Source organism: Neoarius graeffei, chromosome 17 (genome assembly GCF_027579695.1).
Source record: "Neoarius graeffei isolate fNeoGra1 chromosome 17, fNeoGra1.pri, whole genome shotgun sequence".
In the NCBI taxonomy this organism is placed as follows: domain Eukaryota; kingdom Metazoa; phylum Chordata; class Actinopteri; order Siluriformes; family Ariidae; genus Neoarius; species Neoarius graeffei.
Window position 1 is genome coordinate 17218312 of NC_083585.1, and position 25172 is coordinate 17243483.

General features: G+C 43.9%; 1 protein-coding gene across 3 annotated transcripts in view; it reads right to left on the reverse strand.

Annotated features, from left to right (window-relative positions):
• jam3a (junctional adhesion molecule 3a) overlaps positions 1-21273 on the reverse strand; it is a 98401-nt gene extending 77128 nt beyond the window's left edge. For all 3 annotated transcript variants that reach the window (XR_009656852.1, XM_060943801.1, XM_060943800.1), the window contains exon 1: positions 21215-21273. Coding sequence is in view for 2 of the 3 variants with exons in the window: in XM_060943801.1 (XP_060799784.1) it covers positions 21215-21263 (49 nt within the window). In the remaining variant the exon portion in view is untranslated. The remainder of the gene's footprint in view (positions 1-21214) is intronic.
• Positions 21274-25172: the final 3899 nt, after the last annotated feature.

Here is a 25172-nt window from a genome sequence, read left to right on the forward strand (position 1 = left end):
GGATTTACATCGTACACGGCGGAAAGTTCATCCGTTCTAAAAGTTTTGTGCAGCTCAAAACTTTTTGCGCGGATGAAATCACAGTGGACGGATGCTCGATGGATAGAGCGTATGAAGCATGTATGCAATGAGTACACAACGGATGCATAGCGTTTTCCAACGGATGGCAAAGATTTTTTACGTTTTACATCCTCTTTGCATCCGTAAGTGCAGTGGGACCGGGCCTTTAAGAAAGACTTCAAGGACGAGCTAGCGACGCTGAGACACGAGCTAAACCAGAAGCTAACTGAATTCGGGACTAGGCTCCAGGGTCACGACCAGGCGATCACCGAGGCAGAGGAGCGCATTTCAGATATGGAAACAAGCGGCGCTGCAACTAAAGAGGCCCTGCTGAGTCTGCTGAAAGAGCAACGCAAGCTGCAAGAAAAAGTCACCGATTTGGAAAGCAGGTCCAGAAGAAACAACATCCGAGTTTACGGGGTATCAGAGGGCTCAGAGGGTGGCTCGATGAAGTTTATGGAAAACCTGCTCACCATGGAGCTGGCGCTCCCTGATGGTAAATCCCTGCAGATTCAGCGGGCTCATAGAGCTTTGACCCAGAAACCGGGACCTGACGCTACACCTCGGTCCACTGTGATAAACTTTCAGCAGTACGTTATCAAAGAAACAGTATTGAAGTTGGCTTGGAAAAAGAAAATTCATTATAACAACAAACTGATTTTCTTTGACCATGATTATGCATACGAAGTGATGGAAAAACGCAGAGCTTACGGAGGAATTAAAAAAGCGCTGAAACAAAAGGGCATTCGTTTCCAAACCCCATTCACGAGGATCCGGATCCACTGGAGCACCGGCCCATGGACCTACGAGCACGCGCATCAAGCTGCACGGGAGCTGCGGGCACGGGGGATGGAGGTGCCCACTGTCAGAGTGGATCCGGCCTCCAACTTGGAGGAGAGGATACTGGAGGCGTTCCCGTGGCAACAAGGGACCAACGGAGGAAAACAAATTGAGGCACGAGTGAAAGAAAAAGCTCCAAGCGTTTAGATCATCCCAGTGTGAAAAGTATTAAAAACCTTGCAGAACAACATGTGAATGTGGGCTGAGAAATAAGGGAGGTGAGCTATTCCTCCTTTATTCTCTCTCTCTCTTTAAAATATAATTTGTTGGAGCTACAGTAAATCAGCGACTGAACGGAATGATTAGTGTTGGACTCATTAGTGGACATGGAGCGCACCAGAAGGTCAGCCACTACACCACTAAGGGGGGCCCCCAACCTTCCAGGAGGAGCTTCCCCCCCCCACACCCACCAACAGGGGCCATAGAGGGACAGAGATTCCTCAGTTACAGGAAGTTCTCATGTTTAAGATGAAGGTAAAAGCTTGTTCTTGTTTCATGTTCAAAACGGGGAGGATTCTTTTTTTCTGCAATCTTTTTTTGTTGACGATAAAGCATCATACAACTCTAGATGTAATGGGATACATACAGGGACAATACAATGAAAGTAGTGTCTCTAAATGTGAACAGGCTTTGTAGCCCAGTCAAACAGAGCAAAATCCTTCTAAAACTTCTCATCTCTTTATCTCTAGCCGCTTTATCCTGTTCTACAGGGTTGCAGGCAAGCTGGAGCCTATCCCAGCTGACTACGGGCGAAAGGCGGGGTGCACCCTGGACAAGTCGCCAGGTCATCACAGGGCTGACACATAGACACAGACAACCATTCACACTCACATTCACACCTACGGTCAATTTAGAGTCACCAGTTAACCTAACCTGCATGTCTTTGGACTGTGGGGGAAACCGGAGCACCCGGAGGAAACCCACGCGGACACGGGGAGAACATGCAAACTCCGCACAGAAAGGCCCTCGCCGGCCACGGGGCTCGAACCCGGACCTTCTTGCTGTGAGGCGACAGCGCTAACCACTACACCACCGTGCCGCCCCTTCTAAAACTTAAAAGAGAAAATATAGATATTGCATTTCTGCAGGAAACTCACCGAATGGAAGCTGAGCATGAAAAACTCAAAAGACAGGGGTTTAAATATGTCTTCTCCTCCTCAAGTAGATCTAAACACACCAGAGGAGTAGCAATACTAATTTCAGGAAGGGTGATATACGAACATATGTCTACTATTAAAGATAAGGAAGGTAGATTCATAATGATCCGTGGAAAAGTTGATGGAAACTTGTTTACCCTCTACAACCTCCTGGTTCAGAACCAAAATTTCTCTACCCAAGTAATTGAGAGGATAGCAACTGAAGAACAGGGGGCTCTAATACAGTATGTGCAGGTGACTTAAATACTACGCTTAACCCAAATCTTGACTCAACGGGGAGAAGAATACCTCGCCCGCAAAAAATAAAGAAAATTAATTTATTATTATTATTATCAGAAATAGGACTAATTGATATTTGGAGACACCTAAACTCATTAGCCAAAGACTAGACCTTCTACTCATCCCCACACTCAACATATTCTAGAATTGACAATTTTTTTTATATTTGAAACAGTAGCAAAGTACAAGACTGCCATATTGGAGCAATGGACCTTTCAGATCACTGCCCACTCTATCTGTCCCTAAAAATGACCTATAGAAGGAAGCTTACACATTGGAAACTAAATCCCGGTGTATTCAATAACAATAGGACAGAACAGTTTGCAAAAGAAATTCAAGAATACTTGGAATTTAATGATAATGAAGAGGTCTCTCCACCAATACTCTGGGATGCCTGTAAGGTAGTAATGAGAGGCAGAGAGTGATTGCAGTGGCATCTTTTCTTAAGAAACAAAGAGAAGTAAAACTTAAGACATTACAGACTGAACTCAAAAACCTGGAATCTGAACATAAAGAATCAACAGACCCAAAGGTTAAAATAGAAATAAAAAAGAAATTAGATTGAAGAGTTATACTGGGGTGGCACGGTGGTGTAGTGGTTAGCGCTGTCGCCTCACAGCAAGAAGGTCCTGGGTTCGAGCCCTGTGACTGGCGAGGGCCTTTCTGTGTGGAGTTTGCATGTTCTCCCCGTGTCCGCGTGGGTTTCCTCCGGGTGCTCCAGTTTCCCCCACAGTCCAAAGACATGCAGGTTAGGTTAACTGGTGACTCTAAATTGACCGTAGGTGTGAATGGTTGTCTGTGTCTATGTGTCAGCCCTGTGATGACCTGGCGACTTGTCCAGGGTGTACCCCGCCTTTCACCCGTAGTCAGCTGGGATAGGCTCCAGCTTGCCTGCGACCCTGTAGAACAGGATAAAGCGGCTAGAGATAATGAGATGTTATACACAAAACAAAAATACTACGAAGGGGGCAGCAGATATTCAAAACTATTAGCATACAAATTAAGAAAACAACAGGCAGACAATGCAATATACAAGGGACCCAAAAACCAAATTCAAGAAATAAAAGACTGTTTTAAAACCTATTATGAAAAATTATATTCATAACCTCAAGTCAGTACCGACCAGAAAATGGAGTCACTACTCGAATCTTTAAATCTTCCAAAACTCACGGAAGAAGTAAAGAAAATATTAGCCTCACAAATTTCAAAAGAAGAAATTTGCTCGGTAATCTCAAGGCTCGAAGCTAATAAATCCCCAGGCGTGGCTGGATTCAGTTCAGAGTGGTATAAGAAACCGAAGGAGGTTTTGACACCTATTTTATTAAAAACATTCAACTGGGCCCTGACTAAAGGGGAAACCCCTCCGTCATGGAAAGAAGCGATTACAGGTAGTCGTCGACTTACGACTGCGTTTGGTTATGACTGACCGGTTGTAAACCGATCTGGTTGTAAGTCGGCCTATGTTAAATGAACGTAAGTATATTGTGATGTATAATGATATTGTAATCATCTTAAAGTCTTATTTTATCAACATTTTCTTATTTCATTACATTGGCTCATTATGTGGTTTAAGTCAAACACTGCATACTACACTGCGTACAGTACAGTTCGTTTAATATGTGCAAAACAAAAAATACGAAATACAGGTGTGAAAAATAGAAAACATTTCAGTTTGAAAACATACCAAAAATACAAATGTAAAACATAGCAAAATGTGGCAGATCACAGAATCCAGGGACACATGTCGGCCCGGGGGCATTTTGAGTTATTGACAGATTCAGAAAGTACAGTTTCTAAGCTTTCCAGTGGTGCCTTCCATGTGGAGATCTGACAATATTTGAAGAGTGTGTGGCCTTTTGAAAGTGTATACTTCTTAAAACAGAAAAGGGAGAAAATCGCCCTCAAAGTTTTCCATCTCAGCTACTCTGGGTGTAGGGCGGGCACATAATGGTGCTCATTTGCATGACATTAAGGAAAGCTCTACCCCCTACGAGCTAGCACGATACTACTTTCATGTAAACAAAGATCACCACGTCAATTTTCCTTCCATGCAAAGTATGCCCAACACAATTATGAAGTGCAAAAATAAGTCCTAAAGTATACTTTAACGTTTTGTGGTTGAAAAATTACTCACACCGTAAGAAAGAAAGATAGCACGATGATGACACAACTAACACAACACTAGTTTCATGTAAAGCCTCGGTCACAACCGGCCGTACAGTACGCGCTCCTACGGCCGGTCTACACGCAAAAAACGCAAGAAACACACGGAGAGCGCGCATGAAACGCACGAGAGCGCGCGTGTGAAAAGCACGAGAGCGCGCGTGTGATGTGCTGATTTTCAAGCCGCAGACCGGCCGCAGAGGTTCTTTGTCGTGTCAAACAAACCCTACGGGCGCTTACGTTTTTTTCAGGTTGCAAGACAAACTTACGGCCAACGCGCGTCTTTCTCCGTGAACAAAAAAAAAAAAAAACGCAGCGATTTGGGAAACGCCAAAAATCACACAGCCAAAAAATCGTACGTCTGGTTGTGACCTAGGCTTAACCAAACCACAACACTCTCCGTTACATGCAAAAATAACCACACAGCCTTAGATTAATAAACTTACCCCATCAGAAAGAGAAACGGCGCCTTGCACACACCAATGCCTCCGATGGAATGTAATCCTAGAACGGTCCGTGTATCATCCGATCATTCAAGTATTCCATTCAATCTGGAAAACGAGCTTGCGGTTTTTTTTGCTAGAAATGATGATCTCCGATGTAAATACCGAATGTCTGTTTGCTTCGCGGTGTTTGCTCCTCTGCGCTCTGTTTAGCTTCCTCATTCCATAGTGAAATTACACGCCTGTACGCAGTTAAGTAGCCATGCGCTCAGCCCGGATCATACAGCTGATTGGCGAAAAAAAAAAAAAAAAAAAGACTTGAATCATCATGTGAATGGCCCATATGGTAATTTACCCACACCCCCCAGCAGGCTACAGTCCTGACAAAAACGAGACAATTTGCAACAAAAAATGTATGCTTTTCCAACAAAATCTATTATCTGAAATACTGATTGCATTCTTCAAGATCTCAACTTGCACATGATGGAAAAAAACAAAAATCACAAATTTCGAAAAAAAAAAAAAAAAGCTTCTTTTGCGATTATCTCGGATTCGTTTCGGCCGACATGTGTCCCTGGATTCGGTGAGGGGTCACAAATACAAAATTTAGTGACCGCTGGTATCACTGGTGCTTGGCTGTGGGTCGTCTACGTCATCATCAGCTGTTGCAGCGCTCGGGCTGGCGGCAGCATTTGCTCGTTTCATAAACCAGGAGCTGGGGCGGAAACTGTATGACAGAGTGCACGAGCTGGGGCGGAAACTGTTGTACACGGCGAGAGGCGCTGCCGGGAGCTGGGGCGGAAACTATCGTACGCTCAGCTAGCTCAGCTGGGAAACACTTGCCAGTCATAACCAGACGGTCGTAAAGTCGATCGGTCGTAAGTCGCATAGGTCGTAAGTCGACGACTACCTGTATATCAGTTAAACCCAAGGGAAGTAAAGACAAGTTAGACTGTGCAAACTACAGACCAAATCAGTGTGCTTAATTTGGACTATAAATTATTTACTTCAATTATCGCAAAGAGACTTGAAAAAATTGTATCCCGAATAATCAATGTGGATCAAACAGGTTTTGTTCTTGCGCGTCAGACACATGATAATATTAGAAGATCCCTACAAATTATTAGACATATAAATCAAAATAAAACACAGGCCATGTTTGTTAGTCTAAATGCGGAAAAGGCGTTCGACTCGGTCAGATGGAAATTCCTATTCGACACTATGGAGAAATTTGGTTTTAATCAAGTAATTATTAACACATTAAAAGCCCTTTATGATAAACCATCAGCTAAGCTAAAAATCAACAGGGAGCTCACAGACTCATTTTTGCTGGAGAGATCAACAAGACAGGGCTGCCCCCTAAGTCCAATCCTATTTGCAATTTTTATTCAGCCATTGGCACAATGGATCAGGCAGAACAACAAGATCGCAGGTATAAACATGGCAGCAGGTGAGCAAAAACTGGCCCTGTTCACAGATGACGTGCTTGTTAGTCTTTCAAACCCAGTAGAATCTCAGCCAGAGTTGATGTCTATTTTAGAGAAGTATGGGTCATACTCAGGGTATAAATTAAATTTAAAAAAAAAAACCACACAGGTCCTTAGCTTTCATTTTAATCCACCTTAATGTCTCCGCTCCATGTACCATCCAGACTGGGACAAAAAATATATATATTTGGGAATTCTCCGGCCTTTAGACATATCAGAACTAGAAGAAATTAACTATGGCCCCCTCAAAAAAGAAATTATAGCAGATATCAATGGATGGAAAATGATTCCTTACCTAAATATCAGTTCTCGTATAGATTCAGTTAAAAGGAACATTTTACCAAGACTTTTATATCTATTTCACTCAATACCAATAGAGAAACCAGAATTATATTTTCGAGAGTGGGATAAAATTCTTTCCAGATTCATATGGGCAGGGAAGAAGCCAAGAATAAAATATAAAACTCTACAATTACCAAAGGAGAAAGGTGGATTAGCCCTCCCGTTTGAGAAATTATTATAGAGCAGCTCAAATTCGGCCACTGGTGGGATGGTGTACTCCAAACTATAGATCGAAATGGAAAGAAATAGAAATGGCAATGGGAAAGGGACTACCAGTTAATAATTTAGTTAGAGATCCTTCATTAACTAATCATCTCTCGGACCCCAATAACCCATTGATAATGGGCTCTGTGATAACATGGGGGGAAGTAATTAAAAAATATCAATTGAGGAGAGGAACTGAAAATGTTTAAATGGCTTGCATATGACCCAGATTTTGTACCGAACAATTATGACACAAGGTTCAAAAACTGGACAGAAAACGGACTTGCAGCATACTGCACTCTCTTAGATCAGGACAAAGTCATGAGTTTCCAGGACCTACAAGGGAAATTTGGTCTTCAAAATCAAGATCACTTTAGATATTTACAAATTAGGGATTTCATGAGTAAGAAATTCCCAAGGGACGTTATTTCAGGGAGGGAAGAAATTCTCAACATTTTTCAAAAGAGCCTACAGGAATGTCACCTTCCAAAAGATAATATCCAAATTATACTCAGCTCTGGTGTAGTGGTTAGCGCTATCGCCTCACGGCAAGAAGGTTCTGGGTTCGAGCCCCGTGGCCGACGAGGGTCTTTCTGTGCAGAGTTTGCATGTTCTCCCCGTGTCCGCGTGGGTTTCCTCCGGGTGCTCCGGTTTCCCCCACAGTCCAAAGACATGCAGGTTAGGTTAACTGGTGACTCTAAATTGACCGTAGGTGTGAATGTGAATGGTTGTCTGTGTCTATGTGTCAGCCCTGTGATGACCTGGCGACTTGTCCAGGGTGTACCCCGCCTTTCACCCGTAGTCAGCTGGGATAGGCTCCAGCTTGCCTGCGACCCTGTAGAAGCATAAAGCGGCTAGAGATAATCAGATGAGATACTCAGCTCTTCAAAATCTCAAAAGTGATCATACTTTGGATATTCAGGAAAGATGGGAAGCAGAGGGAGGCCTCACAGTCTCACAAGAAGAGTGGGACAGGACTTGCAGACAGCAGTGGTCAGTGACAAGCTCCCCCTCCGGGAGGGAATTCAGTTGGAAAAATGCGACTCAATTCTTTCGTTCTCCGGCACAAAAGACCAACTATTCCAATCAGACTGCCTGCTGGAGGTCCTGTGGGAATACCTCAGCAAATCATTTTCACATTTTCTGGGGCTGTGCCTCTGTGGCTCCATTTTGGAGAGAGATTCTGGGGGTCCTGGAGGCTGTTTTTAAAAGGAAAATGTTTTTAAATTTCAAAGTCATGTACCTGTGGGGGCGGCACGGTGGTGTAGCGGTTAACGCTGTCGCCTCACAGCAAGAAGGTCCGGGTTCGAGCCCTGTGGCCGCTGAGGGCCTTTCTGTGCGGAGTTTGCATGTTCTCCCCGTGTCCGCGTGGGTTTCCTCCGGGTGCTCCGGTTTCCCCCACAGTCCAAAGACATGCAGGTTAGGTTAACTGGTGACTCTAAATTGACCGTAGGTGTGAATGTGAGTGTGAATGGTTGTCTGTGTCTATGTGTCAGCCCTGTGATGACCTGGCGACTCGTCCAGGGTGTACCCCGCCTTTCGCCCATAGTCAGCTGGGATAGGCTCCAGCTTGCCTGCGACCCTGTAGAACAGGATAAAGCGGCTAGAGATAATGAGATGAGAATTTTTTACAACTAAACAAGCCTGAAATTGCTTTCGTGTTTATCAGGAGCATTCTGTTGTTTGCCTCAAAGCTGTTTTCACCTTTTACTCAAAGCAAAATATTTTTCACAATGAAATATTTTTAAATCATATTTTTGCACACCTCATGTTGTCGGACTTCTGAACTATAATAAGATAATTTTAGCAGATTTTAGTGTATTGTGTTTGTTTTGCTTATTATTCCAAAGGTTTGAACTCGTGAAGTTCTTTAATGCAGAATGACAGCCACCACGGGCATCCAGTCAAGGATGAAGAAGACAGCAGAAGTTTGTTTGCAACCTTTAATCTCCTTTCGTCATTGATGGAGTGCGGTTATTTGTTTTCAGCTGGACAAATCCAATAATACTGGGTCATCTTCTAACCAGTTCTGAACCTTCTTCTGTTGGTGGTTTCCAAATTTTGTGAATGTGTACTGTGCAGCGCTCAATTATATCTTCCTTCCCTGCAGGAATGCCAGGTGGGCATTCAAGCGCTCTCCTTGATATTCAAATGAGCAATTGAACACTATCCTGTGTTTCTCATTGCTCCACCATGTGGTGAGGAATGGACCAGGCCTCTGTGGCTTGAGTGACTGTCTGGTTTTAGCTTCGTAACATAGCCCATGGTTTCCAACCTTGCTACTTCCTGGTTATAGATGTCTGCTCTCTGCTTCTTCTCAGAAGAGGCAGAACAGCTTCTTCGGGGGCATGTACTGTAAAGTGGGCATTTCAGAGGCTCTTAAAAGAGGGGTGGCATATCTTTGCATTCCATGGCACGGTGGTGTAGTGGTTAGCACTGTCGCCTCACAGCAAGAAGGTTCTGGGTTCAAGCCCAGTGGGGGCCTTTCTGTGTGGAGTTTGCATGTTCTCCCTGTGTCTGCGTGGGTTTCCTTCAGATACTCCAGTTTCCCCCACAGTTCAAAGACATGCAGTTAGGTTAACATGAGGCAGCCTTGGGCTGAAGTGCCCTTGAGCAAGGTACCTAACCCCCAACTGCTCCCTGGGCGCTGTAGTATGGCTACCCACTGTTCTGAGTGTGTGCGCGTGTTCACTGCTTCAGATGGGTTAAATGCAGAGGATGAATCTCACTGTGCTTGAGTGTGCATGTGACAAAGATTTCTTCTTCTTCTTTAACATCCACTCTCTTTGTCCTTTCCTCCAAAAGACTGAATGCTCGTTGATCCTGTTTTTATCTGGTCACCTGTTTCTCGTTCCTATACGGCAACACGTCTAACTGCCACAGTCTTCGCACATTTCCATTTATTTAGAGTGGCTAATCATCCTTTCTTGCAGCTGAATAGTGGAATTGCGAAGGATGCAGTTCAACATGGCCGAGTCGAAGGCATACAAAGACGCCACAGGCAGCCGCCATACTACTGATGTCAGACCAGGGAACACAGCCCAGATATATTAACACCTATGGGCAATTTAGAGCATCCAATTAACCTAACCACATGTCTTTTGATCAACATGTGGCGCCAGTGTGGAAGTAAATATGCACTGAACCTGAGTGGATAGCTGTTTTTTCACTGCACTCATAGGGCCCTGTATTGTCCATCCAAGCCTGGTTTTTATGGCAGCTGGTCCTCCTGGTGGCCCGAATCTTGATGAGTGTAATGAGATGTGGGTAATCAGAGCCAATAAGGAGGAGTGGTTTAACCTGATGGAAACACTGTGGTGGCAGGTTTCGCAGATGTAGGGTTGAAACAGGATGGGAATGCTCTGATAACCCTAACTGGTCTGCAATGAAAGCTCCATTTATCTTATATGTCTTGCTTGGTTGTGGAGAAACCTTGAAAGATACAGACTGGTCCTTCACGATTCTGAGGTCTTGCCTGACTGTTTTCAGCAGGAGATCTTCAGGGTTGCCATGAAGCTGAAGGTGTTGTGCTGCAGCTGAGAGAAGAATAGTCCTTTCTGAACCATCATCTAAAATGGCGAATGTCTCTAACTTGTGTTTGCCATTTTGCAGGATGACTTGGCTCAGTTTCAGGAGAATGCAACTGGATGCAGGTGGCCTGTCAATGTACAGGACTTCACCTGAAGAGGTAGAAGGGTTGGTGTCCTCTGTGGGAGGTCTAGCATTTACATCATGGAAAGCGTCTAGATATTTCTCACTGTGTGTTTTGCATTTAACTTTCAGTTTGCAGTGAGCAGCCTAATGGTTCCTCCCACATTTCCAACATTTTCTGTTAGTGCAAAGCTAACATTCCTTTTGTTCTTTTGTAAAGTTCCTGAAATTTGTGCATTGATTTAGGTGATGCTGGTTGTTACTGCAATATGGACAGTACATCTTAGGCCCCGGTCACACCGCCCGAACTTTGCTGGAGCGTTCCTGGAGCGGTGAAAAAAAATTCATCACCGCTCGTAACCGTTCACCGCCGTTTAACAAAAGTTGGCCCCCGTTAAAGCAACGCTGTACACGCTCGGCCACCGCTGATGTTTCTCGAGGGGCCCTCCTACCGCTCCGAAAGTTTTGAGCTGCACAAAATATTGCGAGCGGTGAGGAGGGGGCAATTTTCTGCCCCGGCAAAGTTCACCCCCGCTCCACCAACGCCCAGTCAAAGTTTGGCACCACTAGACGCAAGTTCGTGGATGCTTGGGTCCGCTAGGCCAACGCAGAAATCTTGAACGCTGGACCACCGCTGCTTCGCCAGCGTTGCCTGGGCGGCGATTAAACGTTGCACAAACTTCGGTGGAGCGGTTGTAAGCATTTTACGAGCGGACATGGGGTTGCTGGAACGGTGTCGGGCGTTGAAGCAGCTATCCATGGCGGCGATGAACTTTGGTTTGGCGTTGGTATAGAGGTGTCGGAGCGGGACCAGAATTTGGCTATAAATACGGGGAGAAATGGACCAGGAGCTCATTTGGAATAGAGCTGCCGTTGAGTTCAGACCTCATCTATATCGAATTTGCTCAAAGTTACAGTAAAACTGTATCACCATGGATGCTGAGAGACTTGCTATGATTGGTGCTAAACCAACTTTATACCCCCGCCGAGCCAAAGCCCGCATGCGCAGAACGCCGCTATACCAACGCTCGCGTCACCGCTAAACCAACGCTCGCTACCGCTAAACCAACGCTAAAGCAACGCCGGCTTCAGTGGTGCACCGCTAAGCCAACGCCCGTGTTTTCGATTTTTTTCCCCATTTTGTGCGCGGTGACGAGCGTTGTCGAAATTCGGCCCCCCCCCACCGTTCAAGGAACACTCCAGCAAAGTTCGGGCGGTGTGACCGGGGCCTTACACTTCTGGTTGGTGGCAGCAGACTCTGTTGGATTGAATGGCATGACTGTTTGAGCAGCTGAAGCGTTAGAACTGGGGCCAGTACTGAGCAACACAGTAGAAAGTTTTGGATTCTGTCCTTTCTCTCTCTGCCGGCCTAATCTCTCCTTTGTCTCAGTCATCTCTACTTCACTCTCTTGAACTTGTACTTCAAACTCCAACCAGCCTGAAAAGTCATACAGTGTAGGTACTTGTATTCGCTGGGTAAGAGCACAGCGACAGAAAGCAGTTTTCAGAGAACGTGGTAGCTTTGAGGTAAGTCATGTGACGAGAGCCACAGTGCAACTCCATCCTTCCCTTTTGACCCAGTTGATCCAGCATCCCTGCAAGGGCTCGCACTTTCAGTGCAAATCTGCGGAATGACACTGAATCACCATCTTTCATGTTAGGTCCGTCCATCTCTTCAGGGCCAGCTGGTGAGGCTGACCATACTGAGCTGTGAGGGCAGCCATGGTGTCACTGTAGGGACAGGGAAAGTTACTGTAGGAGTCTGCAATGAGAAGGGCATCCTCCAACTTTAGGTGATCAACCAGTATTTAGAATTTAAAGCGCTCAGTGGCATCACCAGGTAGAAGATTATCCAAGGCTATTTTCAGTCTGGAAAATTCCCTCAGGTCATTATGCACAAAGTGTGGAATTGTAGGCTTTGGCCCCCTGTATATCCTTTCTTGATTATTCTGTCCAGCAGTAAGGCCTGGGTAGCGACTTGGATACTGGGAATGTGGAACACTGGGGATGCCAGTCAGATACTACATTGAATAGCCGCAGGTTGGAGGGACATTATCATATGTAGGCTGTTGTGGAACTCTTTGATAAACTGGCTGTCCACTGTTCTGCACACACACTGAGTCTAGTCTCTGGCCAATATACTGAACACCAGGGTCCGCCTTCAAATCAGGAAGGGGTTTTGAATAGGAGAGATCTTCACTTTCAAGCGCTTTAACTTCCTTACTATATTGCCCATCCACTTGAAGTAATACTTCTGACTCTGACTCATAGTGATGCAGGGAGGCTGGTAACTCAGCTTCTGCCTTTGGAGTGGCTGGTGTTCTGTAGGATGTTGCTTGTTGTGCACTAACCTGGAGAGGAGATGTTTGCTGAAGTTTGCTGACTACTTCCGTGAGCCGCAACACATTTTCCTGAAGTTGCTTAATTTCTTTTCTTATTTCCTGTATTGCCTCAAGGACCTCATCTTTATCCCTTGCTGGAGTAATAGGACCGTTTATCCTCTTACCACCTTCATCAACAAATGCAGGGAGGGGCGTCATCCTGGCAGGTCCCTCATAACGTTGCTGGTGGTAACTAGAAAAGGGGTAATACGCCACACTGTAGTCTGCAAGGTAAGGTGGATGATGCATGAAACGCTTAGGTCTCACAACCGGTTCATCACGCTCCATTTCCGTGTGAGGGAAGGTCCAAGATATCCTTAAACGTAGCAACTGTACATCCGGCTCGAAGGACCATTAAATAGTCCAAAGGTTTGAACTCGTGAAATTCTTTAATGCAGAATTACAGCCACCACGGGCATCCGGTCAAGGACGAAGGAGACAGTAGAAGTTTGTTTGCAACCTTTAATCTCCTTTCGTCATTGATGGAGTGTGGTTATTTGTTTTCATCTCAACAAATCCAAGAATACTGGGCCATCTTCTAACCAGTTCTGAACCTTCTTCTGTTGGTGGTTTCCAAATTTTGTGAATGTGTACTGTGCAGCGCTCAATTATATCTTCCTTCCCTGCTTCTGCTTGCCACCCATCACTGAATACCGCTCCAAATTATCCCTCCAAGGTCAACAGAACACACATCAAACCAATCACCTAAAGCATTACTGAACATTATAGGTCTTAAAGAAACATACGCATCACGTTTGTTAGGGCAGTGGTTTTCAAAGTGGGGGCCGCCAGGGGGGCCTCAGAAAGTTGGAGGGACGATAACAAAAAAATTGTGAAAAAAATATTTAATAATTATTATTAAATATTGTAATTAGTTTAATAAATCATATCAAAACGTTGTTTGCCATGCTCATCTCTCCGATTGCCTGTGACGTTGCGGTTTGCGCCATTTATCAAGCTGCTTTGCTCCTCAAACTAGCGTATTGTGGAGGAAATACTATTTTGTAAAGCACTTGAAAGAAGAACTACTGGGAAAGACATTTTTCAAGTTTTGGACGATTACATCGAGTCTAACGGATTGGACTGGACCCGTTGTCTGGGAGCGTGTTCGGATGGAGCCGCAGCAATGACCGGGAAGATCAGTGGAGTGACCGCGCTCATTAAGCAGAAGGCCCCACATGTAGTGGCCACACACTGCATGCTCCATCGCGAGGCACTGGTTGCAAAAAGGATGGATAACGAGTTGAATCAGGTACTACAGGAGGTTATACAAGTAGTGAATTTGATTAACAGGCATGAAAATGGGTCAGGGGTGAAAAAGGTGAGAAGGGTGCGCGAGTGGTGACGTGGCCTCTGGTGTTGTTTTATTTTGTTTGGGGGTCCTCCCCCAGAATAAATATTATAGCGTCCTTACTAAGTATACTGTATTGACATTTGCACAAGGACATACAGTACAAATACAAATACATGTAGTTATAGTGAAATTATGCCCTGGAAAAAAATGCAAATAATAGAACGAAGAAAGTGGAGAACACACAAGGAATAGTGATCATTTTTTCCTTTTATTTGCCTGGACCACCAGTGTCTCCATGGCCCGCTTTCGCCGAGTTGCCATATGTTTCAGCCTTGCCCGCTTCTCTCCTTCAGCAGTCTGTTTCTTGGTCTGCTGAACACTGCAAGTTGCTTGAGAGCCATACTTGCTCTGCTGCTTTTCCTCCTTGTTCACCCTCTGCTGGTGTTTGTATGTGGCTGCTGCAGAGTTAATGTTCTTGCACAATGTTCTGTCCACTTCCCCAAACTTCACGTCCTCCATTCTAAAGAGCTGCATAGCTGTCTTCCCCCTGGACATCAGCGTGTACTTGACCGTCTGTATTGCATTAAATGTTTCCACATTCATGTTGCCACTCCTTTGATCAATTACATCATTCATCAGACTAAATGAGGACTCAACTCTAGGTTCATGAAAGATGGAGAGGCAACACTTAACCATTGCACCCAGGGAGGGGTACTTGTCTGGTTTGTCGAAGACATGACCCCACCACTCCACGATGCTCTCTCCCTCCTTGAAGCTGGTCAACACTGAACCGCACAAGTTCCCTCTGGATATCCTGGTCTGCTGGCAAGAGGTGCCCCAGCATACCACTCAGCCTGCCAAGATATGGAAGTACCTGCAGCTTTCAGTTCTTTTTAAATCAAGGCTGAATACTTTCTTCTTTGCTGCTGTCTTTTATTAAATCAAATTTGAGACTTTTGATTTCTTTCAGCATAGACAGCACTACAAAATGGTGTCTCCACTATACAGTGCCCTATATAGTGAGTAGCAAGCAATTTCGGACACAGGGATTGTCAAAAGACGCGCGCGCCCTCTTTCGAATGCTGACATAATCAAGCCGGAAGTTTTGTTTGTTTTGATAGCGATCAGGAAAGTTTGGAAAAAAGTAGGAAATTCAGTCCGATGACTCAATCCAGCTTCTGGTGGTCTGGTCTGCACTCTGACTGATGTGTGCACGCTCTGGCCAGCAGGAGAAGAGGTGTGAAATGATGCTGCTTGCCCTTCGCAGCGAGATGTACTCGTTGCTATGGCGTCAATATCAAAGCAGGAGGACGAGGCGCAAACCGGCACGAACTGTCCATGGGTGCGACGCGACCTCCTTGCCCTCCCCCCAATTTTTTCTCTCATCGGAACTACACGACTCACGTAGGTCACCCATTTTGGTTTCAAAATGGCAAATTTCGCCGAAAGGTGAGGGATTTTCATGTATGGATTAAAGCCCGTCCCATGAAACACAGACTGTTTACCCTGCTTTGTAATGAGATGGGCGCTCGTTTTGAGGAGCTGCTGCTTCACTCGAACGTGCGCTGGCTGTCACGGGGCGCAGTTTTGAACCGTGTCTATAAGCTGCGGAGGGAGGTTGCAGAGTTCCTCTCATCTGAAAAAGCATCAGCTGGCAGATCAGTTCACCGATGCAGCCTGGATCCGCAAACTTGCATACATGTCAGACATTTTCCAGTATCTAAATGTACTGAATCAAAGCATGCAAGGACGTGACACGTACATACTCCAGGTGCAAGACAAAGTGCATGCTTTTTCCAAAAAGATCATGCTGTGGTCAAACAAGCTCCAGGAGGGAGTTACAGAAATGTTCCCACTACTTCACCAGGAGCTGCTGTCATGTGATGATTTGGGCTCCGTCTCTCCATTGATCCAGTCCCACCTGGAGCACCTCCAAGGATATTTCAAAGACTATTTGCCTGACCTCGAAAACACACATTTAAACTGGGTTAGGAACCCCTTTGCCCCCGGTGTCGGTTCTAGTCTGGACTTAAAGTCACAGGAGGAGCTGATTGAGATGACAAACTCAGGGGATTTAAAAATGGACTTTGAGGCTCTTCCCCTGTCTAACTACTGGCTACATGTAAGAAAGGACTATCCCAGCTTGGCTGACAGGGCACTGAAATGCCTTCTCCCTTTTGCAACAACCTACTTGTGTGAGTCTGGCTTTTCAACTTTAAAGGTACTCAAAACCAAACATAGAGCACGTCTACATGTGGACAATGACATGCGTATGGCACTGACGGAGATTAAGCCCAGGGTTGACAAACTATGTAGGAGCCACCAAGCCCATCCCTCCCACTTGTGTAAACTGTCTGTCACTCCCCCCCCCCCCCCACACACAATTGAGAGTGGTTTGATTTCTTTTGTGCTGTTCTTATCAACAGTTTGTTGAAAAGTTTATTGTTCAGTGCAAAAATATTTGTGTTGAAAACATGTTAGTTAATAATATTCTTATGCTAAACAAATGTAACAATTATTGAATATTGAATAAAAGTAAGAGAAAACATTCTAAAAGCTGATGTTTCTTTACATATTTTGTAGCATTGTCTGTGGATTTGCAAAGGGGGTCCCCGGCCAGAAGCTAATGCTGTTTGGGGGGCCTTGGCATGGAAAAGTTTGGGAACCCCTGTGTTAGGGCATTTTCAACGCTTATAAACGTCAAATTTGTGTCACTTTTTTACTACTGTACATCTGTAGACTTTAAGCCTCGAGCCATTCTTTGTGATAAATTAGATTAACAGAATATTAAGTGATTTGCTCGACTCTTTATTCTAGTAGATTGTTGAGAACTAAAATTGTTTCTAATGAAATGAATATTCTTCAACGCAAATAGGTCAGAAAGTGTCGCTTCATTTTCTAACAGCAGCTCTGAGAGTATTTCGAGCTACAGGACAAATCCCAGGTTTATATTAATACACGCTTTCTAATACATTTTTGTTTCTATGGTAACAACTTACACAGGGACTTGGATGGCAGATGTGCCACATCACCTGATTTTTTTTTTTTTTAAGTGTGTAATGATTGCTATGTTGGCATTTTCTAGAGAGATATGCTGTTTCTCTCGAACATGACAGCATTTTTGTTTTATTAATTTCAATAGAGAGGGGAAAAAAACAGGCTGGTGAGGGGACAACCGTTTACAGCTAAATGATAACAGGAAGTAGTTTTAGTTTTGTTAACGTTCCTCAGAAATAAACAGAAGTAATAAACAGATTTTAAAAATGCATGACATGTTGTTCTTTAATAAATAACTTTGCATCGGGGGCATCACTCCACCCTGCTGTTGATTATTTTCAGCGTACCCTATCGTGATTTATTCTTTATTTACATGCTAATGATTAAGATGAGGCATTTTAAAATAACATTTTCAATTGATAACGTTCCTTGCTCAGTACTTACCCAAACATGATTTGTTTAAAAAAAAGTACAAAACTTATAAGTTTTGTACTTTTTTTTGATGATTTTGTCATATATATGGCAAAATCATAAGATTTAGCAAAGTAAGTGTCACGGCTTTGTGTCCAAACCGCCTTTTCAAAAACTAACATTCCTTTAAAGGCCAAGTCCAGGGAAGGCATGTTATCCCAGTTGTAACTGATGGAACTCGAAGATCTCAGCTGACGTTTGCTGGACTTTCCCATCAGCCATGCATCCTGCGCTATTTTTACATCTGCTGCTGACACCGAACCATTAGAAAGGCCACACGATACACCGCATTATGTCCTTTCAAAAGGCCTTGTACTGACTTTCTCATGTCTGTCCTCCATGTCTGTCTAAGCCTCATTCATCCACATTAAGGAATGCTTACGATCTTCTTTATGGAGGTGGGGAAAAAAAAACTTCCAGAAAAGAAGGACAAAAGGTCAAATACTAACTGGAACTGGGTCAAAGTTGATGCTTTAATACTTTAATTCTGATTTCGCACTGTTTCAAGTCAGACTGTTAATCTACTCCAGGCTGTAACTGTGCTGTAAAGTGATGTGAATTTGCACACTCTTTCCACACACACACACACATTTAAGCCCCGTGAACTTTCGCATAATGCCTTCCACACTGCGGGGGAGAAAAAACACTTCTCTGGTTTTCATTATCTAAGCATCACTTGATGTCGAATGTTCTCAGTCTCAGCTGCTCTAGTGTCTAGAGGAAATTAAGGCATTTCCAGTGCTATTTATACAACTAAAGTACTGGAATGTGAAAGACAGAACAGACAGACATTTCGAAAAGGTTTCTATTTTCCTTACACAACTGGGCATAAATATCCAACAGGATGTTTGTCACTTTGTAAGCTGGCTGAAGAGCTGCGGGACAGTTTGATATTCAAAACACACACACACACACACACACACACACACACACACACACACACACACACACACAGTGCCAAGTTGTCCTTTCAGCATTAAAAGAAATGGGGCACGAAATGAATACTAGGGTGCATCAGTTGCCCTCACTTCCATAAAATCTGATGTATTTTTGTTTGGGTGTTCCTTTTCACCAATAAAGACATCCTGTAAAATCTTTTGACCATATTCAAAAGTCTAATGGTGGCAAAAAACGCTTATTTTATGTTTTCGCGTAAGGTTTGAATCACAATGTTGGACTCCATTTATTGATTTCTTGTGAGCCAGAGATCATGTTAAGAACCTCTGCAAGGGATTGAGAAGCATTAATGTGATTCATAATACATTTGTATTGTTTAAAAGTAGTTGAACAATGATTCAATGAACAGCTAAAACTCACCTCATCTCATTCTCATTATCTGTAGCCGCTTTATCCTATGTGAGGGAAACCAGAGCACCCGGAGGAAGCCCATGCGGACACAGGGAGAACATGCAAACTCCACACAGAAAGGCCCTCGCTGGCCACGGGGCTCGAACCCGGACCTTCTTGCTGTGAGGCGACAGGGCTAACCACTACACCACCGTGCCGCCCCGTGCTTGATAACATATTTAGAATATGTACTAAAAATGTGTATCTAAGATATTTGGTGCCATAATGTTTCATGAAAAGTGATCGAAATTTTGTCATAAAATAGCAGCTTTTTCCATAACTTTGAGCTCCTGGTGCCACCATTAAACTTTTGAATTTTGTCCAAATATTTCACCCGGTGTGTTTTCTTACCAAAAGGAACATAAAAACAAAAATGCATCATGATCGGAGGAACTTTTCATTTTTAGGGGGCAACTGATGCACCCTAATGAATACTATATACTTATTTACAACGCAGGGGTTTTGCTGTTGAATTCAATTCGATTTTATTTGTATTGCACTTTTAACAATTAACGCTGTCACAAAGCAGCTTTATAGAAAATGTATTAATCCCGGATATAAATTTTACCGAGATGAATTTATCCCTAATGGGTTGTTGTTTATAAAGCTCAACCCTTACATGACACTCCGGTGTCATTGCAAAAATCACAGTCAAAACATGACTAATCCCTCCTCTGGATTTCTATTCTTACCCTGCTGAGGGGCAGATGTAGGTGTAATGTAAACACGTGTGTGTGTGTGTGTGTGTGTATATATATATATATATATATATATATATATATATATATATGGGTTGTTTTACAATCAGGGTACAAAGTTTGTCTCACAGGGGTCCAAAATTCAAATTGATTCAAACTGGTTCTTGTAGCAGTTTTTAAGTGAAGGACAAGTTAAAGAACAGATTTCAGGTAATTTTTTGACGTGTGTGTATGGTAGTTTTGTGTAATCTGCTATAAGATAAAGAAGATTAAGTGTAGCTTTAAGCAGGGCTGGGAGAAACAAATGAAGTGATTCTCGGAGAGGACTTTTTTTTTTTTTTGACAATTCAGAATCCACTACTTCCATAGCGCTTTTAAATAGAAGGCTGTAAGCTTTGTGTTAGTTGTCTCTAATATTTATGTCCCAATATCTTCACCACATTTTAGGATGAAAATAATCATTTTAGACAGCTAATTTTTCAATATAAAATAACATATCTAAAATGATTATTTTCATCCTAAAATGTGGTGAAGATATTGGGATATAAATATTAGAGACAACTAACACAAAGCTTACAGCCTTCTATTTAAAAGCACTATGGAAGTAGTGGATTCTGAATTGTCAAAAAAAAAAAAAAGTCCTCTCCGAGACAGCTAATTTTTCAATATAAAGCATCTCGGAGAGGACATTTTTTTGACACAATTACATACTAATTTCATCAAAATAGTCTGAAAACATACTGGCATTCAACATTAAAACTTAACTATGTTTCCAATGATATGGAACCAAATATGTGTTTTATGGTATAAAGAATGATGTAAGTGCATCCCTTTTGGAGCTACCTGTGATCAAAAAAGCACTTTTTCTAAATGACACGAGTAATTTTGCTAAATATGACATATATTGCCATACATTCACCAAAAATAACGTTATCACCAAATTTTTTTTTGCATGGTAATAGAGCTATCACAGAGCTACAATAAACAACCAAGTTTATTTAGTCAAGCCTTTTGATATTGAAGATAATAAGTGTTAAATGTGATTTTTAGCTTGCGTTCCCTGATTGTAAAACAACCCATATATAAATAAGGAGCAGTGTAATGTTACTGTTCCCTCATGTGTATGGGCTCAGGGTCAAATTTCAGACAATTTTTATAGCACTGACATTTCCAACAAGCATTCACATACACGCAAAGCCGCACTCCGGCTCTCTCCATGCACAAGCTGAATATGAAAGATGATAATGATCTGATCTGATCTGATGACTCTCAGGGTGCCGCTATAGCTGAGATAAGGCAGCCTCTGAGAACCCACACACTCCGCCACGCCAATAATCTCCTCCCGAACAGCTTTTTCATGAGAACACTTCCCAATTTATGAAAAATAAAACCGTACTTACAAAGCGAGCAGAGCAGCACCGTCACTAATACTCGGCGTCCCGTCGCCATTTTGGAAGCAGTGAGAGCTGAGCGCGCGCAGGGTGAAGGAACTGGAGGAGGATGCCGCGGCTCAGTTGCCATGGCTACAGATACGTTCTCGCGGAAGAGATTGCAGCGAGTCCACTTCCGGGATGTAGCGCGCCCCCCCCCCCCCCCCTTTTTTTTAAATTGAGAAACAGTAAATATCACTGTATACAGACATATTACAAAATATCAGGACAAAAAGAGTGACCTTACATCACATAAGTTCTCTGGTTTTAATACCTTTGGGGTTAGTGGAGTGTTTTAGGCCTTCCATGTATGATGAACATCTCATCTCATTATCTCTAGCCGCTTTATCCTGTTCTACAGGGTCGCAGGCAAGCTGGAGCCTACCCCAGCTGACTACGGGCGAAAGGCGGGGTACACCCTGGACAAGTCGCCAGGTCATCACAGGGCTGACACAGAGACACAGAAAACCATTCACACTCACATTCACACCTACGGTCAATTTAGAGCCACCAGTTAACCTAACCTGCATGTCTTTGGACTGTGGGGGAAACCGGAGCACCCGGAGGAAACCCACGCGGACACCATGCAAACTCCACACAGAAAGGCCCTCGCCAGCCACGGGGCTCGAACCCAGGCCTTCTTGCTGTGAGGTGACAGCGCTAACCACTACACCACCGTGCAGTTTGTTCCAGTAACCTAATCAATATAAAATTAGATCAGACTGACTGTACAGCTGCTGCTATCACCTTTGATCTAAAGGTGGGGCTATTAAATATTAGATCTCTTACATCTAAAGCGCTAATGGTTAATGAACTCATTAATGATCAGGAGTTTAATGTACTTTGTTTAACTGAAACATGGATTAAGCCAAATGAATATATAGCATTAAATGAAGTGAGTCCTCCTGGATACAGTTATATACATCAGCCTCGTCTAACTGGCAGAGGAGGAGGCGTTGCGGTTATTTATAATGATTATCTAGATGTAACACAAAAACCTGGTTATAAATTTAATACATTTGAAGTTCTTCATACTCATATAATGTAGCCTCAAAAAATAAGTCATCTCGTCTCGTCTTCTTCCGCTTTATCCGGGACCGGGTCGCGGAGGCAGCAGTCTAAGCATGGAAGCCCAAACTTCCCTTTCCCCAGACACCTCGGTCAGCTCCTCGGGAAGAACACTGAGGCGTTCCCAGGCCAGCCAAGAGACATAGTCCCTCCAGCGTGTCCTGGGTCTTCCCCGGGGCCTCCTCCCGGGGGGACATGCCTGGAACACCTCCCGAGGGAGGTGTCCAGGAGGCATCCGAAAAAGATGCCCGAGCCACCTCAGCTGATTCCTCTCGATGTGGAGGAGCAGCGGCTCTACTCCGAGCTCCTCCCGAGTGACTGTGCTTCTCACCCCATCTCTAAGGGAGCGACCAGCCACCCTGCGAAGGAAACTCATTTCGGCCGCTTGTATCCGTGATCTTGTTCTTTCGGTCATTACCCAAAGCTCATGGCCATAGGTGAGAGTCGGAACGTAGATCAACCGGTAAATTGAGAGCTTCGCCTTTTGGCTCAGCTCCTTCTTCACCACGATGGACCGGTAAAGCGACCGCATCACTGCAGAGGCTGCACCGATCCACCTGTCGATCTCACGCTCCATCCTTCCCTCACTCATGAACAAGATCCCGAGATACTTAAACTCCTCCACTTGAGGCAGGACTTCTCCACCAACCTGGAGAGGGCAAGCCACCCTTTTCCGGTCGAGAACTTGGAGGTGCTGATTCTCATCCCAGCCGCTTCACACTCGACTGCAAACCACCCCAGTGCATGCTGAAGGTCCTGGTTTGAAGAAGCCAACAGGACAACATCATCCGCAAAAAGCAGAGATTAAATCCTGTGGTTCCCAAACAGGATTCCTTCCGGCCCTTGGCTGCACCTAGAAATTCTGTCCATAAAAATTATGAACAGAACCGGTGACAAAGGGCAGCCCTGCCGGAGTCCAACATGCACTGGGAACAGGTCTGACTTACTGCCGGCAATGCGAACCAGACTCCTGCTCCGTTCGTACAGGGACTGGACAGCCCTTAGCAAAGAGCCCCGAACCCCATACTCCCGAAGCACCCCCCACAGAATACCACGAGGGATATGGTCGAATGCCTTCTCCAGATCCACAAAGCACATGTGGACTGGTTGGGCAAACTCCCATGAACCCTCGAGCACCCTATGAAGGGTATAGAGCTGGTCCAGTGTTCCGCGACCAGGACAAAAACCGCATTGTTCCTCCTGGATCCGAGGTTCGACTATTGGTTGAATTCTCCTCTCCAGTACCCTGGAGTAAACCTTCCCTAGTTTAAAAAAATAAGTCAACCCAGTTAATTCCATTGCTTATTATTTACAGTGGTGCTTGAAAGTTTGTGAACCCTTTAGAATTTTCTATATTTCTGCATAAATATGACCTAAAACATCATCAGATTTTCACACAAGTCCTAAAAGTAGATAAAGAGAACCCAGTTAAACAAATGAGACAAAAATATTATACTTGGTCATTTATTTATTGAGGAAAATGATCCAATATTCCATATCTGTGAGTGGCAAAAGTATGTGAACCTTTGCTTTCAGTATCTGGTGTGACCCCCTTGTGCAGCAATAACTGCAACTAAACATTTCCGGTAACTGTTGATCAGTCCTGCACACCGGCTTGGAGGAATTTTAGCCCGTTCCTCCGTACAGAACAGCTTCAACTCTGGGATGTTGGTGGGTTTCCTCACATGAACTGCTCGCTTCAGGTCCTTCCACAACATTTCCATTGGATTAAGGTCAGGACTTTAACTTGGCCATTCCAAAACATTAACTTTATTCTTCTTTAACCATTCTTTGGTAGAATGACTTGTGTGCTTAGGGTCGTTGTTTTGCTGCATGACCCACCTTCTCTTGAGATTCAGTTCATGGACACATGTCCTGACATTTTCCTTTAGAATTCGCTGGTATAATTCAGAATTCATTGTTCCATCAATGATGGCAAGCCGTCCTGGCCCAGATGCAGCAAAACAGGCCCAAACCATGATACTACCACCACCATGTTTCACAGTTGAGATAAGGTTCTTATGCTGGAATGCAGTCTTTTCCTTCTCCAAACATAATGCTTCTCATTTAAACCAAAAAGTTCTATTTTGGTCTCATCCGTCCACAAAACATTTTTCCAATAGCCTTCTGGCTTGTCCACGTGATCTTTAGCAAACTGCAGATGAGCAGCAATGTTCTTTTTGGAGGGCAGTGGCTTTCTCCTTGCAACCCTGCCATGCACACCATTGTTGTTCAGTGTTCTCCTAATGGTAGACTCATGAACATTAACATTAGCCAATGTGAGAGAGGCCTTCAGTTGCTTAGAAGTTACCCTGGGGTCCTTAATGACCTTGCCGACTATTACACGCCTTGCTCTTGGAGTGATCTTTGTTGGTCGACCACTCCTGGGGAGGGTAACAATGGTGTTGAATTTCCTCCATTTGTATATAATCTGTCTGACTGTGGATTGGTGGAGTCCAAACTCTTTAGAGATGGTTCTGTAACCTTTTCCAGCCTGATGAGCAACAGCAATGCCTTTTCTGAGGTCCTCAGAAATCTCCTTTGTTCGTGCCATGATACACTTCCACAAACATGTGTTGTGAAGATCAGACTTTGATAGATCCCTGATCTTTAAATAAAACAGGGTGCCCAGTCACACCTGATTGTCATCCCATTGATTGGAAACACCTAACTCTAATTTCACCTTCAAATTAACTGCTAATCCTAGAGGTTCACATACTTTTGCCACTCACAGATATGTAATATTGGATCATTTTCCTCAATAAATAAATGACCAAGTATAATATTTTTGTCTCCTTTGTTTAACTGGGTTCTCTTTATCTACTTTTAGGACTTGTGTGAAAATCTGATGATGTTTTAG